The 20,408-nt window shown below is 41.3% G+C and overlaps 1 protein-coding gene across 1 annotated transcript; it reads right to left on the bottom strand.

The window, feature by feature from the left end:
* Nucleotides 1–276: 276 nt before the first annotated feature.
* dusp16 (dual specificity phosphatase 16) lies at nt 277–15,312 on the bottom strand. Its single transcript, XM_030045765.1, has 6 exons — nt 14,988–15,312; nt 12,334–12,472; nt 9,036–9,199; nt 7,707–7,866; nt 7,241–7,364; nt 277–6,906 (listed from the first exon to the last, which is right to left on the bottom strand). Exons 1-6 carry the CDS (start codon nt 15,282–15,284, stop codon nt 5,742–5,744), a joined length of 2,049 nt encoding a protein of 682 aa, XP_029901625.1. The 5' UTR covers nt 15,285–15,312; the 3' UTR covers nt 277–5,741.
* Between the last annotated feature and the right edge of the window lie 5,096 nt (nt 15,313–20,408).

Raw genomic sequence — 20,408 nt, 5'->3', positions numbered from 1 at the left:
TATAAATAAAACAACCACCTACATTACAGTTAAAAGGTAAGTGAAAAAATATTTTTAAAAAAATGCTCAAAATGGCTGAACTATCCCTGAACACAAGCTTTAACGCACACTCACAATTAAATGTGAGTAAACAGGATTTAAAAAAAACAAACAAAAAAAAAAAACTGTCTTTATTCGCTGATTATATATGATTACAGTCATCTTCATGACAGGTGAATCTAGCATGGAAAGTGGAGGACAGTGGACGAAGAAAGTCCAAGTCATAAACAGGTCATGTACCATTTCAGATTTTATTTCAACAGTCATCATACATCTAGTGCCTCTTTAACTTCATACACCTACGCACAGTGACACAAGTTAAGCTATGTTCTCATACACAGGCCTACGCTCTCACAGATTCATACAGGTACCATCTTTCATCTAATCTGTTAAGTCCTTTACAAATTTTTCATATACACTGAAAATCCTTTCCCGATCCAGGAATGTGATCAGCTAGCTAATCAATGGCTTCATTTTTATCTGTTGGATAGAGTGAAGTTTGGAATTGTTGCTTTAGATATCAACCAGTGGATGTCTGCGCAGTTTAGTCTTGCTAGTTGCAGAAAATCTGGTGAGTATTTTGACGTGACCAAAGTCCATGACTCATTCACGATGGATCCCTATGTTGCCTTTACAAGGATTAGACCGATATACTGGTTTGCCGATACTGGCCTTAAATCAGTCCTCATCGGCCAACATTGGAATATGAACCATATAGAATCAACCACGATAGAATTAAATCAAATACGGTCATACTTCACAAAGCCTCATCTCTAAATTAGTCCATTCAAAGTGCATTGGGGCTGATTCCAATGTTAGCAAATGCAAAACATCAGACATTAGCTTGACATGCTGTCCACTGCTGATATCATGGAAGTTCTTTCCTGACCACAGCTGAAGAAAAACTACTTGTCATGACATTTTATTTTCTCTGCATGTTATACTTAGTCCTTTTGTTACTTTACTGTGCATCATTATCTAAAAATATTATTCTAATGTATCCCAGAGTATCCTTTCCACTGAATAATTATGGAGGGGGGAGGGTTCCCTGCTTTAAAGTGATAATCTGCAATTTTTTCATTTAAACAAACAAATGTTTTGCTCTTCTCCATACAATACAATAGTGATTCAGTCATAGTGAATTTATTAAAAGTTTGACATTTGCTGTGGTCCTTTTCCTGTAAAAATCCTCTGCCGCATGAGAAGTGATGCATTTTATACTGACAGAAGCAACTGACAGGAGGTTGTATGGAATCAGTAACACAGGGTGGAAGAAATATCAGAGGCTGCAGTCCAGATTGAGTGTCTTTATTAACAGTATGTTGGGCCAGTGCCTACATAGAGTGCAAAACAGGTGAGCAATAACCACTTATCATCAAAGGTGTCGCCAAAATCAACACAAACACAAACCTTGCAGATTATCACTTCAAAGAGCCGCTATTCCTAAAAGTTTCATTAGTCTGGGTTTTGATGTCCCATGATGGTCTAAATGCTGTTTCAGAGGCTTTTCCACCGGTGGAAACATTGACTACATGGAGTTTTTGGTATAAAATGGTCAAACACTAAATTAGCAGCGCGATCAGCAGCTTCAATACAAAAATATCTCTGTCGGCCATCAAAAACCCATATCGGTCAAATCCTAATGTTTACTTCGGAATTCCCACGCACAGGTACATTTTCACAGCTTTGGAGAAGCCTTCAAACGTATACGTTACTTTTCAACTCACACCCTTGTGTTGACAAAAAAACAAACAAACAAAAAAAAAAAACAAAACAAAGAAAAACAAAAAGATGCAATAAAATCATACAAAGACATGACCGAGACATACCAGCATCATACATTTGATTCAAAGGCACAAAAGGAATATGAATTTGTTTGGGAACATAGAGATCACCTTCTCCAACTCTAGTAAGAAATGTCAAAAATGTAATAAAACTAAATGAAATAAAGCCTATAATGTATTAAAAGCCAATAATGGAACAAAATCTTGGCAACTTCAAGTTGCCATTTCAAGATTTTGGCAGTATTTAACATTTTGTCCAATTCACTGTCAGTTAGTGTCGCTCTTACTTCTGAATAGCTTTATGAATATGATTACATTATTGATTGATGTAATTACACTGTTAAGAAACTTTAACATAAAAAGCTATTATAAAACATGGTATTATGTTATTATCTCAGGGTTTTGTTACATTGATGGCTTTTTATAACATTACATGATTTATTGCATTTAGTTTTATGACATTATTGCTATAAGCAGGTATTACTTGATTGGCCTCTACATATACCCAGGTATTAACCCTAAAGTTTTTTCAAACTCATGAATTAATTGCTTATTTGAAACATCATGATTAAAAAAAAAATCCACAATTGAAAATGTGTAAGCAAGCTGCCAGCCTGATAGATCCACATTCAGTGACTCACTAGTCATCATCTGTTGGATGTGAACACAGGAAATAATATCACCCATACAACCGACCCCTGGCTAATGTCAGACTCTTAGACAGGGATGTGGAAAACCTAAATTATGCTGAACTGTTCCAAAGGCAACAGTGTTGGCTGGTGACAGGCAACTGAGAGCACCAGTAGCTGTAGCCTATGTGGCTTCACTCTACATCCTGTATGAACAAGCTGCATACAAAATCTGTTTTCAGGATTCAGCAACTATATACTGTAGTTCTCTATCAAATTTAATCTCATACTTGCTACTTTCGCCTCTTCTACATGTAGAAGTGTAAGAGGAACGTAGAAATATGGTAAAGCCTTGGAGGAGAAGCTTTGGCAAAGCTGAGGCCGTGATCAGATAGGAGGCTTTTTCTTTTTCTCCTGCTCAGACACAGCTCGGGTGCAAGCAACAGAGAGAGCAAGTGATCAAAGGACCCACCGAGCGTTACATTGTTCAGGATGCTATGTGACAAAAAAGACTGACGTTAGTAGTTAAGCCGTTGAAAATGACAGTGGACAAGAGACAGCTATGCTTGCCCTTGAAGAAGTCCATTCTTAAACAGGATGAGGTTGACATCCTGCTAAGATCCTGCCCAGAACCAACAGGTTTATCATCTCGTCTGCGAGTACTGCCAAGACTGGGAGTGTGATGTCATGCACATTATGACTCAAATTCAGACAACTTCAGTATGAGCGCATGTTCCTTTTTTCGACCAAAACGGTTCTGGTTCTTGAACAAGTTCTGCTCTGGATTCTTGGAACCAAGGTGGCAACTAGTGACCCCACCTGTGTTTGCATTAGTTTGGAGTGGGTCCATTGTGACGGAGGTGTCGCTGGTTTGCTGGTCATCAGGGAGGTCATGTAACTACCCCATATTATCCCATCCAGCACCACGTTTTAATAATTTGGTCCTGGGCATTTTGAGATACAATTAACTTTCTAGTACTCTCCTCCATTTTCTCCTGAAATTCAGATAGATAGATAGATAGATATACTTTATTGATCCCAACCAGGGGAATTCTGGAATGTCCAATAGTTTTGTTTCTTCAGCAGACCACTGCACACTCTTCAATTTTTCTGTCATCTCCATCTTTCTCTATAGAATCAAACACAACCACTCTTGTTGTGGTCACAGTTCCCACTTCAGGCCCCACTATTTTTTGGTTCCAGTTGAGAACCAACTTTTCAGATATCAAGATAATTTACTTTTGGTCAAAATGCTTAGAACAGTTCAAAATTAGGTTAGCAAACTAGAACAGAACCAGTTCCTTGTTGGTTGAAAAGGCGTAACAGTGGTGCCACAAAATGCACCACCCTGTTTCACTGAAGAACCACTGACGACAACTACGAAAAAAAGGCGCAGGTGCACTCCAAAAAGCATCCTATGTGATCATGGTCTAATAGTGTCCCTAAAGATCAAGTGGGATAGGTTCCCATGTGTACGGGATCACAGGACAGCATTTTTCTTCTTGGAATAAGTTAAGTAATCTGCTGTCCCAGACTGAGCTGCGTATGCCCTATTGCTATTATGTCATCTGCAAAGAAGTTGCCCATGTGACTGGTGTGAAGTGCTGGTGGAGCCTGTTGTTCTAGTTTAGGGAGGCCTATTTCTGGGTAAAGATATATGAGTTGCTGATGGGTGTGGTAACCAAACTGGTCAAAGACAGAGGAGCCGATGAGCCACTGGCCACTCCCTGCTTCAAGCTTCTCAGTGACAGGGCCTTGGCCAACAGCTTTTATCAAATATCTGAGGACTAGCAAGTGAGAGTGAACTCCAAATCAACAGCTGGGTACTGGGCACAGTAGCCATTTGTACTCCAGAAGCCATTCATTTGTTTGTGATCAAACAGCCCCCATGAACAACTTCAAGGTGGTAGTGGCCCAAGAACCATGGTGTTTCAACTCTTGCTCATTCTCATTCATTCATTCACTGAGGATACTGTATTTTCTCCACTTAATGAATCTCTAACAGTCTTCTAATTAGTTCATTTCTGTCCCTGAAGAGAAATAATACCAATGAGCTCGATATCAGGACTGGTGACACTTGCTAATTTGTTACCTTAAGGCAGGTAGTGGTCTGAGGGCATCAAACATATGCGCACACACACTCATACACACTCAGAAGCACAGCATTGTGTCTTATACCGTTTTGTACTTTTTTTTTTTTTTTTTTTCTTAAATCAAAACCATTCTCAAACCACAGTAGTGCAACATTAAATGCGAATGATATAAACTTTTGTGAGTCATCCAACTGAGGCATCAACTTTCTAGACCCCAATGAGTTCATTTTGTCATCTAAACAACACTTTGCCATCTGTTCCAATGTATGTTTGCTCTCTGTTGCGGCAACATGTTCTTTGAACAAGAGTCCCAGCCTCTTTATTATTAAAAGCACTTGCTAAATCAATGTTCTGCCTGTGCGACCCCTCCAACACCTCTTACCCAACTAGCTCTAATCATGACCTTTTTCCACAGGACATTTAGCATGCAAGGATCAGAGTAGGGAGCACTGATCCTTGTACAGCTGAAGTGACAGAGGGTATTCAAAGCTTTCAAGCACAGGCCTATCAGTCTTCAAATCTTTTCTAAGTCATACCAGAACAATTTTCAACCATACCTTTTATGGGGAACTGTTCATTAGTCTTTCCCTGCAGCTCAAGTAACACCTGAGATTTTAATTGTCAATGAGCTACTCAAAATGAGAGAAAACAAAACACACAAAAATGTTTTAATTTGGATTTGTGAGGTACTGGATAGTTGAGACTTTGAAACCTTCAGGGGCACATAGAAGAACAGATGGATATGGTAAACTTCCCCATTCCAGTTCAATATCATCAGGCTTCATTTAAGGTTCCTTGTACTAGTAAGAAGATTTACAATGTCTGGCAGACATATTGGGCTGATGAGAATGAAAACAAATTCAGAAAATGATGAGCAACACCCATCTTCAATCAAGACATAACATTGAAAGGCTCAGTCCTCAGTGAAAAAAATGTCTTTAAGGGTGTTATGCATCCTCTTCATCACATTCAGTAACACACAGCTGCTTCCGAGGTGAGAGTTACTCTCTACTACATTTAAGGCTGTTGGAACAAAAGCACTTTTATTATAGTGCCAGTAGAGTTCAAGGTCTAGCCCAAGCAGTATCTATGGTTGGTTCAGAGTACAGTATTATCCCAATGGAATGGGAGATTTCTGAAAATATACCAAATCCTTAGGTAACTTGAGACATCAGTGGATGTCCAGATAATCATTCTCAGGACACCTCTATGATCTCCATGCTACCAGAGAAACTCGACTGACTTCCTACTTTACCCATCTCCTCCCGGGACCGACTCTCCGACATGCCATCACCAAACTCCATCTGGCAGCTGCGACGTTTCAGCTGCTTCTCAAAGGTGCTCTCTTCGTGCCAGCTCCGGCGCGAGTCTCCTAGGTCACCACTCCTCTGGCGACCGCGCCGTCGCACCGCCTCCAAGCCATGGCTGCAGCTGTAGGCTGTAAAGCCCCCACCACTCAGAATAGCTGAGGTTGAGTAAAACCGTGTGGACTCAGAGGAAAGGTACCAACCACCTGCCAATGAGGAAGTAGAAACTGTGACAGGTCCCAGCAGGATATCTGAGTGCCACCCTTTGAGTGCGCCACCAGCACCGGGCTTTGCCAGCTGCTGCTGACTGCGGGACAGACCAAACAAGAAATTAGCAGTGTGGGTATTCTCCTCCATACTGCCACTTCGATGGAGCTGATGGGAGCAATGTGGTGTAGCTGCTGGAGGCTTGACAGTGCTCGGTTGCTTGGCACTGGTAGTGGTGGCAGATGTGGTAGAGAATGCGCTGGAGGCTGTTGGTTTGACAGTCTCTGGCCCGTTCACCTCCTCCTTGTCGGGGCTTTGTTCTGGAGTGGACTGCTCCGATACCTCTTCCACTGGGGAGAACTGGCAGGGCTTGCTGGCGGGTTCTTTGAAGGTGGAAGGTTTGAAGTACTCTGAGGTGTCCCCTGCTCCAGCATGAGGGACAAAGACACGGTGAGTGGTGTTACTGCCTGCTTCACCATATGACTTAATGTCCAATGAGAAGGAACGTTTGAGCCTGGCATTGTCCTCTGTCCCCTCTGCAAGCTGCAGGCCACTTAGAGCCTGCGCTAGGAGCCGCTCCTCAGGTGCATCAGCTAACACACATGGGAGGGTGAGGGGCTCCAGTAAGGCCAGGCCGGGGCTCACGGCAGATTCCTGACTTACTGGAGACTCCTGAGCACCGTCTAGCCCCTCCGGCTGAGGGGAGGCCTCACAACTCTGCTCTGGATGGAAGGACTTGAACTTTGTCTCAGTACCATGGGGACTTTTGATCTTTTTCTCAAAATCCAGCAGCTGGCCCAAGAAGTTGAAGTTTGGAGAGATGGTTGGCCTTTTCTCCTTCACAAATCTGAGGAGAGAGGGAAAAACCCATGGAAGTGTGAGGAAGAAGTTGTAGTGTCTATAGAATATGATCTAAATTCAGTCCTCATTCTATGGCCATCATTAGTGGATATCATAATGAAATTTGTAATTGGTAGTGACACAGACCATGGTTTAATTAGAGCACAGAAGAGGGTCTGGGTTCATTAGGACAGGCATTCTGTATTGTTATAATGTATAGGCAAAGAATGTGCAAAATAAAAGACCGGAGAAATCTCAGCACAGGAATCTGGCCTGTGCTATAGACAAAACCTAGATGTGCATAAATTGTAGTTGAGGATTTTTTATAATCTGAATATCACCTGTACGCCTCATCCAAGGACATGTCCATTCTCTTCATTATATAGGCAATGGCGATTGTGGCTGAGCGGGAGATGCCAGCAAGACAGTGGACCAGGACCCGTGCATTGGAGGCTTTAGCCTTCTCTGAAATTCACAAGCACACAATCAACTGAGAACAGCATGTTCATATTAGCTAACATTTTACATGCTTGCTTTATACAATCTAACAAATCCAGTTACTAAAAAAAGGATGAGAGGCTGAAAGACCTATAGTCTCAGCATCTGAAAGAACGGGATTATTTCCCATTGTATTTTCAAAGGGAAATACAAGAGTAGGAGTTCAACACATGCAGTGATCTTATATAACAGCACTAAGGTTACATTTTACAACTCCATACACTTTGGCAACTATTCATAGACATAATGACCACATTTGGCTCATTATCTCACAGGTCAGACCCTCCTGTAATGGTTTTGCCTGCTGACCTATGAACTCCACTGATTTGTCCAACCAAGGAAGGATCTTCTCACAAAAGCTGTCATTGACAGGAACGCGAAGGAAATGGGACTCTGGGATGAAGTCAGGCTTGGGGCAGGTGTTACTGGCATTTAGGACGTAAGCAATGTCATTCTGCTGCATTAGATCCTGAAAGAAGCAAGGGGAAAAAGGCAGAAAATCTTTGTTCACACTATTCATACAGAGATACTGACATGATAAGACTACACAGAGACAGGACTACTGGCAGTGTTTCCCATCTAATTTTAATATTTTTTGGGTACTGATACACTGGCACTCAAAAACCTAGGCTTTCATGTTGACATTACTTTCAAAAAGCAAACCACTGACAGTATTAGTGAACTACAACAACCATCATTGCCCTATATGTCCAACACAGCAAACTGCTTTAACAGAACAGACTGAAAAAGAAGCAAAGTTTGAAATATAGCTTTCACAACATGTAGAGGAGATAATCCATTTGTGATGAGCTATTTGTGATATTTGTGTCATGCAACTAGCAGCTATCAGATGTAGTATCATAGTGAGCAAACGTTTCACTGTCAGAATGAGAAGCTTCAGTGCCAGAAAGTCATATATCTCCCAGATAAATCTGTCTCCAAATGTAGAGCACAGAACCATTTTGCCTCTCGCTCTTATCGTGACTTAAAATGAGTTATAGATTGAGGAGAGTTAGCTCAGTTAACCTGAACAAAATGGTGATTTTTGGCTTTGATAGATAGCTCACTAGCAAACATTTTAATGTAGTTACTTAGTTATACAGTCAGTACCCAATCAACTGTGTTTACAAGAGGACTGTGATGGTGGGTTGACCAGCTCTTCAGTGGATTTGTGACTGCTATGCAGCCAAGTTTTGTTCGAACCTACAGAACTTTATTTCGTATTCTCGTGGAAATACCAAAGCCTCCAAAAATACCAAATATGTGCTGGTGAATTACAAGAAAGTCTCTACAAACACAAGCACAAGACATCGTGATATTGTCTGTTTGATGTAACACTGCACTCAGTGCAGTGTTACTCAGTGAAGCTGCAACCAGCAGATACAGAATTTTTATGGCAATGTATAATATGGAAAAAAAATGTTATTTCTAACTTTTAAGTTACTCAGGGGAAGTTTAAGGTAAAATAAGGGTTTAAGTGTTTTATTTAACCTAACTTTAACCAGGAAGTCTAAGTTAAGAGACCAGGCCAAGATAACAGAAGCTAACACTGATCAGATAGGGCCGAATATCTCAGGCTTTGTGAACATATGTCTGACAACCACTGCTCTACACAGTCCTGCTGGATAGTTATATTACCTTGTTTAGGACATCTCTCTGGCAGCCCAAGTAAAGGTGGGGCAGGATGCGGGTGGGTCCAATGTTGGTAACTGGCAGGCAGGGCTGGGACATACAGGAGGGCACCAGGGTAGACTTACCCTCACACAAGCCAGGGAAGAGGTGGGAAAACTCAGCAAATCCACCTGGAGACCAAAACACAAACACATGCCATTAAAAGCCCATAGTTTACTTCTTGTATAACATCAGAAACATGATAGTGAACTGTTACGTTTTGCTGGTTTCTCTTCCAGATGCTGTGAATGGTCATACCTTGTCATCTCATGTTTTTATCAAGAGTTATTGACTAAAGAAAAGCAGAGTACTACTACACTGAACTGTATAAGTTCCTTATTGAGGGGACTGTTTATACAGTTCCTTATTGAAGGAGCTATATGGTTCCTCCCTAACCACAGCTACAGAAAAGCAGTCAAGGCACTTCACTTTTATCTCTGTCAGGAAGTAGCCTGAAGGGGATCAGGCATTTGCTCATGCGTCTGTATCTGTCCAAAGCTACTTTTACATACTACTGGGCCTGAGCCTAATAATTTTTTTGTGGACAATTATGACTGTATGATCAAGGACCTCTAATGATTGCAGTGATTCAAAACCTTTGAAAAACTTGTTTTATAGCACAACTGAGTGTTAACTCCTCAACTGTTTTTTCGTCTAAGTCCAAGCGCTGGAGAGGTGGAAATACCCAGGCAGTGCCTCTGTATTTTCCTTTCTCCCAGTGGGCAAAAAAAGGAAGGGGAGATACACCTGTTGAGTGCACTGTTCTAGTCTTGGCATATCTTAGCTATTGATGTAATTGTTTTATAATTTTTTTTTTTTTTTTAGCAAATTAAGTCTTCATATAAAAGCCCAGTATATTCGAGAATATCACAACCACTGTGCAGTGGGTCACCCTGCCTTAAAAGCTATAAAAGCTAAAAGAGTTTCATTAGTCTGGGCTGCAAAGGAGACTTTTAGTGTCCCATTATGGTCTAAATGATTTCAGGGGCATTTAGATGTTTCAGAGGTTTTTCAACCTTGACAAGAATAGAATTATTGAATCCATGTAACTGTTTGACAAGGAAATAATTACATTTAAAGATAATGAACATCAGCTATTGAGTACCATCTATAAGGAGCTTCAATCTAAAAACAAACCGTTGATTCCTAATCTATGGGTAGTTTATAGTTACTATATTCAGCAATACTAAGACCACCACCACAAGCTAAAGGCTGGCTCAAGCTCCACACTTGTTGCCTAGCAACAAGCCCTGGCATTGAGCTTCTGCAGCCCCCTACAGCTCTGCAGGCCAATATGGGCTTGAAGTAATTTCTCCTAGCAAATCGTGCAGTCTCATCATCTTGCACATCTAAAAGTAATGTGATTGCATTATCCTATATAAATCTTTTTTTTTTTTTTTTTTTTTTTTCAAATTATGACATGCATTTATTTTCTAAAACCACTTATGCAAGCATATTAACATGACAGGTCTCGAGTCCTTCATAGGCAGACACTCCCATTCATGTGTGTCATTTTATGGACAATTTAAAGTCCCCAGTCCACCTGACTGGGAGGAACCCTGGTGAATACAGAGAGAAAACATGCAAGTTCCAACAATCATTATTTTTTTATTTTTTTTATTTTTTAACACTCAAGAAACACCACATTACTATTACCTTATTATTAATAATCGTTTTTCAGCATTATTAAGTATGTCCAAAAGGATGATAGCCATTTTCCTTAAGAGTGGTCTATAAGGGAGCTTAGGAACTGTGCAGGCTATTTTTATTGCACAAGAGCAGAGGCATCTCAACCAGCGCTTTGGTATTCAAGCTGTCAAAATGATCAAGATTGTTGATAGATAAATGTACTAAGTTTCAACTCAGTGACATTTTATTGGATTGTTTTTTATTAGGTTGACCAATAGGCAGGATGACTGCAGAAGTCCTCCCTTCTTTCCACTGAGGGTTACGTTATGTAAGCATGATGTAATGTTGGATTGGTGACTCCACCCTCACACGTAAAAACTAAGGCCTTTTGGGGTTCCAAAATCACGCTCTTTTGTGCACACTGGGTCAAGGGTTCAACAGTTACACAAGAGCATTTTGTATCGGTTGTATACAAATGAGGAACCTGTATTTCTCTGACAGCTAATGGAGCAAAACTAGCTATTTAAAAAGGCCAAGGGAAGTTCTGTTCCCATCATAGAAAAGAGGATCAAAGTCATTTATAACTTAAATTTTGACAATGAGGTATGGCATGACTATCACCACTTATCACCAGCCCTGACTGTGAATGGCAACAATTGTGAAGAATGCTCTGGTAGGCAAGTGTTGAATGAGGAAGCATGAGTTGAACTGTAAAAGTTGAATTAGGCAGCTGAATGGACTGTATGTCACCAGCCTTGTTAAGAGAGCTGGTAATGGAGGGAAGGTCAGGATAAACAGGTACACAGGGCAATAACACACCTATTTAGTATATCATGACTACAGAGAGATTTCTAACATATAAGACAACATTCAGTTAGAGGTAGTTTATCACATTTGTGCCAGACCATCACTCAAGTTCAGGATGCCTTCAGGTATAGTTATCCAGAAATATGATTATGTAAATTCATTCCATCAAAAGTTCTTGAATACAAGAACTAAAATAACACTTTTAGCACGTAAAAGAACATGAACAAAGCATATTTTGCCAATAAAAGACACAAGTCCCAGGACCCGTATTTTTCATGTGATAACAATTATTCCTATTACTATGTGGACCATAGATGCTACCTGTCATCTATGTTCCAATTAAAATAGGAATTTAAGAAAAGAGATGTTTATTTTCCTTAAAAAAAAAAATAGTATGAGACTTGTTGTTGAAAAAAAAAATACATTTATAATAAAAATCACACAATGATGGGCATTTCATTACTATGCTGGATAAACTGCAAACAAACATGCAAACTGTAGTATTTTATTTGACTGTGCCATTTCATTTTGTGCACCAGCAACTTGTTTTTATCTGACCGAAAAATGCAAGGTAATGCTTTGGGCTACAATGCGCAATGAACATGCCAAATATGACCAAGTGGAGCTCTTGAGCGCACCGCAGTGGCAACTGAGAGGCTTAAAAAGCACTTTCCTGCTTCCACGATGTCTCAAATGCAAGGTTGGACTCATTAGATGGGTGAATTTTGCACAAAAATCTTGTACTGTAATGGCTGTAAATGTACATTCTGTGAAAACTTTAACTTTCAATATCTCACCAACACTGACCATGGAGTTCAGCAGGGCTTACCTGAGAGTAAGTGGACAGAGGGGAAACTCCTCTCCAGCTTGGCCAAAAGGACACTAAGGAAGGCCTCAGAGGACAACGCTGCTGGGTCTGATGAGCTCTGGTCATACACAACCACCTCCTGACCACCCTGAAACTCCAACTGCAATAGAGACAGACAGAAATGGAATGGTGGAGTTCATGATACAGCAGTGTTCATCAGTGCTATGCTTCAACTTCAGCCAAAAGGGAGGAGGGTTACTCAAAGAAGTGATGGCATACATTCATAATTAGCAGTACTGCCCAGCTGCTGAGCTGTCTATGAGAAGGAACGACACTAAAACAGCTTTCAAGTCTATTTGATAGTCTTTTCCTCAACAGTCATGATGATGTTTCTATCTAGAGCGATGATGTTTCTGATGTTTCTCCCCACAGCAATGACGTTTCTACCAATCCTAGTGATATTTCAAAAGGAATTCCTCCTCACTAATGCAAATACACTCTATGGATCACATGTCCACATAGCTGACTGCGGCAGACCCCATCACATTCCCAACATAACGTGTATAATGGAGGCTTAATCATATCTACAGAGTCAATGTCTGAGATGCTGACCCTCTTCCATCTCTGTTTATTGCCAATGCAACACTGACTGCCATTCAGACAAGTACTACAAAGAGCCCCTAGGCGCAGAACGGCTCCACACTGTATTCCACTGTTATTCTTTCAAAAGTGAAAAGCTGTCTGGTGTCACTTGGTCATGTATAAGACCGCATGCCAAGAAAAGAAACTGCTGAAACTGCACTAGTTCAGGCACAAGGGGATACTACTAAAATGTCAAACAGAGTCTGGCTACTTCAGCTTACAGCTATTCTAAGTAGACACAACACAACAAGACCAGCCTGTAACTTTATCCAAGCAGCGGAAGAACAGGTTTCTAGAGATTTAAAACTCAAATGCAAAAAAGTTCCTAAGTTCAAGTCAAAATTCTTAAAATTGCAGTTGCAGTATTTGTTTTGGAATAATGAAATGAAGGTTTGTTGTAACACCTGCACAGCTGCTTTACACTTGTTGTGTGGTAAAAACGTGATTTCCTACATCCCATGGTATTGTTGTGCCCGCATCTGTTTCCTGCATTAATTCACCCTCGCCGCTGTTAGTCACTCATTTCATCACAACAGCACAAAAGCTTCCTCCAGTAGTCTGAACAGAGCATGAACAGTCAACAGTGTTGGATTCTTAGCACTTTGATGGACAGTTACATATTATTTCCAACAGGAACAGATATTCACAATACATAGGAGAATAAACTCTGATGTGTCTATTTTTGCTTCAACAGTATGTTAGACTAGGCTTCAACTGATAACCGGTTTTGAAGGTCAATGCTGATACTTTTAGACTGAAACGGCATTTCCATGACAAGGGGAAAAAATCCATCTCTCCCACATGAACTTGATATGTCAGGACAGAAAAGCCTCTGAAACAGTGGAACATTAATTATCTTCACTAAAACCCTGGAAGAAGAAGAAGAAGAAGAAGAAGAAGAAGAAGAAGAAGAAGAAGAAGAAGAAGAAGAAGAAGAAGAGTGGAATCAAAATATTTCTTAAGAACCAATTTGGACTTAAAGGAATAGTTCTGAAAAAACTGATATTATTTCAGCTGTTCTGTAGGACAGTAGTGGTGCTATCTTCCTCTCATTGTTACTGAGTGCTGGATACTGGCTGGATGCTCCAAATGCTAACTGTTAGCCTCCTGCCATTGAGCAAACTGGACTTCCCCCCAGCTAACATTCAGAGGTGGAAGTCAGTGACTGAATAAGATCTGATTTTTAATAAAAGACAAATATTAGTGAACCCATATATAGCTCTACCTCTATAGTTCTACCTGTAAAGCAGCTCCCCTCTTGTCACCACACATCAGATGCCATGTGGCTACTCATTATGCAGGTAGTACCAGTCAGGCGTCCGAGGCAGCAGACACCCTCCCACTTTCAACTGAACACAAGAAGCAAAACCGCTGTGGCTTGGCTGCACTACAAGTTCTACACACTTGAGGAAACTGGACTTTCTCTTGCTCATTGCGCACAGAATTAATTACAGCTCACAATCATAGGAAAATGTTGCCTCAGTAATAAAACGAGCAGGCAAGCTTCCTTAAGGCTGTTATTCCAATTTAATGCGAGCCCACAAAAGGGGCGGACAAGGCTCTGCAACTTGCAAAATGTCTTTGTGAAATATATATTGCTCTTAGATCGTACGCCCACGTTAAACCAAGTTTAAGAACTGAGACCAGGGTAACTTGAGGTTACGGAAAGACAGATTTAAGACTTCTAAAGAGCTTTTAAATGCTGCTGGGACCTGAATTAAACATCAATTTAAAAACAAAAACAGGGAAACAAAGCAACCCATTTCGCAGATTCTCAAATAAAAAGCTATGAAATTACAAATGTTAAGGGACATGAAGAACAATTCCATTTTTAGTTATTGGACAACTAAGCTTGTGCATGTACAGTGCAAGGAAGACTGTCATTACTTGGTGAAAAACAGCACCTAACAATGTGTTACAATTTCACACCTTCTCAGACATCGTGAGGGTGCGTAGATAACCTGCAGAATGTCAGAGAGTGCTTCCTATTTCCGTAGTGAAAGAAGAGCACAGATTCTTGGAGGGCCTTTTACCTTCTTTTTGGCCGAGTGCTGAAGGAGCTCTGCAATCTGCACCTTGTCCTGTTGCAGCCGCCTCTTCATCAGCTTGGAGCAGTTGACGTTGATGGCCTCGAGGATGTGCGAGGCGTTGTAGTCCACGAAGGGCCTGCTGTCGATGAGCAGCACCCGGTCCAGCCCCCCCTCCAGCAGGGCCACCAGGCCCTCGGCCCCAATGGGCTGCACAGTGCCTGTCCCTGTCACCCCGCATCTGGACCCAGACCCAGGCCCAGGCCCAGACCCCGCTCCAGCTCCCCCGGGACACTCCGTCATGACAAACTACTTCTCCCACTCCCGTTCTCCCCAAGATCCCCCCGCCCCCCCACCCCCGCCTCCCTCCCTCCCTCCCTCCCTCCCCAGCCCACCCTTCTCCTCTTCCTCCTCCTCTTCTACTCCTTCCTTCTCGTCCTCTCTCCCTTGTCACAATCGTCGTCGCCCTCCTCCTCCTTCTTCTCCTCCTCCTCCTTGTCGTCTCGGACTGGCAATCCAGGGCAGTGACGCAGCCTGGCGAGGGCCCTCAGGAGATGAAGAGCTCCATTGTGTCAGCCGGGTATGATGTCATCCTGATGGCGCTTGGCAGCCCAAACTCCAGGCCAGAAGAGAGAGACAGAGAGAGGGAGAGGGAGAGAGAGAGAGGGAGAGAGAGACAGAGAGACAGAGAGAGAGGCCTCACAATGGCCCTGACAGACTAAAAAACGTAAACCCCCACTATCTCTCGTTTTTGTGAGACTTTGTGTATATGTACGAGTGTAAGGGGAGGGGGGTATGTATGTATGCCAAACGGTGTGTCCACAACAGCCAGATTCTGAGACTAGAGGAGGGTTTTTGGCAGTGCGCAGGGAGGGGGAAGGGAGGTCTTATTCACACCATTGCAGGCGTGAGACAAAAGAGGTCTTTTCTCCTGGACTCAGTGATGATTACATCACCCTGCACCTCGCTCCGCGTCTTCATGCTTAAGTGGTTATCAGCCTTGGGAGAGAAAGGAGACAAAAAGGACACGGAGAATTAGATTCACCACTTGGCTCAATGCAAGCATCAATTTCACTAGCAACTCTTTTGTAATGCTACACCCTGCTCTACGTAAATCTGGTTTAAAAGTAATAATCCGTGACATTTTCATATAAATAAATGCTTATTTTACTGCTCTCTACATAACATAATGGTGGTATATTCCTATATTCCTTTAACCTATATTCAGTTGATGAATATAGGAATAAATGATAGCCACCATGGCTAAACAGAAAACTTCAATTGCCATTCTGAAGTGGTAATTGATTATTATTATTATTATTATTATTATTATTTGCAAGGGTAATGTCATTAAGATGATCATGTTGCTTTAAGTGTCAATTCACTGACATTAATAGAGACCACTGAGAACATGAATATGATGATAACTTCCCACATCTCTCACATTTCTTTACCTGAGATTCTACTAGCATTGAGACAACAGTGCAATATAGACAAAGAGACTGTTCACCCATTTTGAATAATTTGATATTATTTCACTTCCCATGACTTTTTCTGCAGGACCTCAATCTCTCTCACCCATTTTGTCATGTCTCTCAACTTCCATCTACCCAATAAAAACAAAATATGTCTAAGAACATCTTAAAAGGGATTTTGAAAAATGTCTGCTGTTCAGTGGGACAGTAGTGGTGCTATCTTCCTCTCATTGTTACTGAGTGCTGGATACTGGCTGGATGCTCCAAATGCTAACTGTTAGCCTCCTGCCATTGAGCTGGACTTCCCCCCAGCTAACAAGCTTAAAACCAACTGCCTTAAGCCACTCAAAGGCAGTTTAACATCACTTTCCAATGGTAAAATGCACATATAACTGTAAGGGGAAAGAGAGCAAGACTGATTTATCTGATTTGAAGTTTTTCATAGATTTAGATTATGATGCTATATGTGGCCTGGAATTTCAACAACCTGACAGCACTTACTATTATATCCTGGATGAATGGATAGCATGCCCTTACGTGTGCGTGTACAGTATGTCCCTATTTGTGTGTGCATGTTGTTCTGCCCAAAGCATGAGATGCATTTGACTTGTGACGGCAAGTTGCCAACTTCCCGTTAAAGCATCCCTCTCCTGCAGCACACCAAGTCAGAGTGCTACAACCGTGAGCCCAGGAAATTCCCTTGTGTCGTAAAAACCAACAGTTACAGTGAACACCGCCAGTGAAAAAAAAATCCCCAAACATGTTTCTCCTCGAACAGACCACACACCAGGCACAATTACACAGATCATCTGGCGAGAAAATCTTTAACAAGATCCAAAAACAATAAAAATGTTTAATTCCATGCTGATGTTTAATTCCTTGCCTTCCTCTGCTGAATTTGACACTTTAACCGCATCGAGGGTCTCACCGGACTAAAGGTTTACTTTTAAAGGTTCCATGGTCTCGCTGCTTGACTCCTGAAGCCCAGACATGTTTCTTCAAATGAATGGATGACAGACTCACATCCAGTCTGGCTGCCTAGCCCATGCAGAACCATTTACCTCATCCAGCAGGGTATCTGCAGCTTCTACAAAACCAAATTTTAGGCTTTTAAGACCTTGTTGATGCTACCTGGATTGGATTTAAGACTAGTTTAACATCCAAAATAAAGAAAAAAAAAAAAAAGCCGGCACAATGGACTTGTCGTGACTGAGAGTTCTCAAACAATATGTGACGAGGGAGTGAAGCTAAAACTAAGAATGAAGACTAGCATAGCCACACAAAGAAAGAAAGAAGGAAAGAAAGAGCAAATGAAAGAACAGATTTGTTTAAATTAATTAAGCATGTGCGTGCCAAAGTAACACTAGATGAACCCCTGTCCTCAGAGACCATTTCAGTCTTGGTGACAGCATCTGGAGAGCCTGAGGCTCCATCGCTCCTCATCATGTTCCACTTTGCACTCCAAGATAGAATAAGTGGTACTCCAATGATGCTTTTAAGGCTGGGGCATTCCACATGAATATGGGGTTACAACTGTCAGACAACATCTGATCTCAGTCAAATTACCAGCTACAAAATTGTCAGACCAGATGGCATCAGTTTAATGTAATTGCAGTCCTATCATATCATGCCTTAACACTGAAAAACATCTATATAACTGATCACCAAGGGTGATTTGCTGCATTTGCTCCCATCTTAAGGGAGGACAGATGAGGACATGGCTGCAGGCATCATGTGCATGTGCATGTATATTGTGCCTCCACGTTTCAGAAAGCCAAATTTAAGATTTTCAGCATTTCCTGGAGTTGGAGAGTAGCCATGCATATGTGGCCCAATTATGTAATACCAGATAAAATGCAACCAACACTTCTGCTGCTCCCATTCATCACCATTCAAACTACACAATTCATGGCATTTGCCATATTTTGTCTGCTTCGCGTTCTAATTATCACTGAATGTAAATAATCTCTAGTTCACCCATTTTGAAAAAAAAAAAGATCACTGTTTCACTTCTGTTCTTAAACTAGCAGTAACAAAGGACAATCACAGTGAGCAGTGTTCCTCCTATCATCATCATTCATCTCATTGTTAGCCTCCTGCCACTGAGGTGCACTTCCCCCCAGCTACCATTCTTAATAACAACTGCCTTAACAACAGTCAGGGGGAAGTCCACCTCAATGGCAGGAGGCTAACATTTAGCATTTGGAGCATCCAGCCAGTATCCAGCACTCAGTAACATAGAGGAAGATAGCGAGACTACTGTTTTGACAGCTAAGGCTGAGGTGAAATAACACATTTTGAAAAATGGGTGAACTATCCCTTTAATACTTTTAAAAGCTTTTGAGGCCTTAAATTGAAATAGTTGGACTTTTTCAGTGTACAGATACTCCTGGGTTTTTGTGTGTGTGTGTGTGTGTGTGTGTGTGTGTGTATCTGTGTGTGTGTCTGTGTGTGTGGAAGAGGAAGAGACATTTGGTAAAGTTCACAAGATCAGTCATGGAGTCTGGTACCAGGAGTTAATAAATGATGACTCAATTGTTTTGATCACTTCCTCAAATTTCCTCTGCAACTTGTAAAGCAATGTGACTCAGCACTCTTCAGATGACTGATCACAAAACCATGTTATGAATATACATTCAAAACTGGTAACAAACTTGCCAAGAGCGGATGGTTAGTACATCCTGGAGTATTTGTTATAGTCTACAGTGACTAACTATTCCCATGCCATGGTTCACAGGGAAACAAGATCTGAACTTGTTCTGATGCATTCCATGTCTTTTAACTCAGTAGACACTGGGGAGTCAGGCCATATGAATTTCGCTTGACCTTACTGAAAGACCACCACCATAGTGAGAATTAACAACCTACCTGCTTCCTCAAGGCTTACAAACATACTATCTGCAGTCAGCGTGTGAGTAAGACCTGATGGTTAGCTCTGTCCAAAGGTTAATAACTTGCTCAACAGCGATAGCAGGCAATCAGGGGACTTTGCCCCGTCACTGACATCAAAAGGCAGCCAGATTAAACTCTGTGAAAATTAAATGGCAGCTGCATACAGGAAAGGCTTAGCTGATGTGTGTGGGTAAAATCACCTGCATTTCACAGGACAGGGCTGTGTGAGCATGATAAAGTTTCTGGGAGCATTACTTCCGGCTACGGCTGCATGGAGTCTGTTGTCTGACTCAAAATTTGTTTGAGGAATCAAATAGTCCAGTTCATAATCAGCTGAATATATAATGGTTTGATAAAGACCTGAAAAAGACTGGTGTGGGATATCAAGTCAATTCCCTGATGTAATGTGCTCCAAAGCAACAATAATTCTAGCCTGAGAAGAATCATCTCTGTTAAACTGAGCTAACAGCTGGTTTTGGTTTGGTTAGCTCGCTAGCTTGCCAGCAGGATAAATCAGCAAAGCCACAGGTGGTAATGTTAACATGCCAGTACAAGCCACTAACTGGGATACATTAGCCACTTTGCACATTACATTCATTTACAAGACAAGTCTAGAGCTGGATAATATACTGATATTTATCAACATCATGATATGAGACTATGTATCGTCTGGAATTTTGGACATTGTAATAGTGTGATATATCATAAGTGTTGTCTTTCCCTGGTTTTAAAGTTTGTATTACAACAAAGGGATGCAATTTCTCAAACTGTTGCAAAAACCTCTCAAACTGTTCCATCTCATCAAGTCTAAATGCCTCTAACCGCTTGGTCATTATATCGACATTACTAATGATTGCTTATTAAAAATCTTGAGTACACATTTTGTGAAAGCACAAACAGTCATCCCTACAATATTGTCATAGTATCAATATTGAGGTAATAGTGAAATTTGATTTGTCCATATTGCCTAGCCCTGCACAAGACAATTCTGAATTCATTTCTCTGTTGTATGCATAAAAATACTACCAGCCGTCCAGCAAAGAGCTGTGGACCTCTAATA

Source organism: Myripristis murdjan, chromosome 23 (genome assembly GCF_902150065.1).
Source record: "Myripristis murdjan chromosome 23, fMyrMur1.1, whole genome shotgun sequence".
Lineage (NCBI taxonomy): Eukaryota > Metazoa > Chordata > Actinopteri > Holocentriformes > Holocentridae > Myripristis > Myripristis murdjan.
The sequence above is the reverse complement of the archived record's forward strand: the minus strand, read 5'-3'. Positions and strand labels throughout refer to the sequence as shown.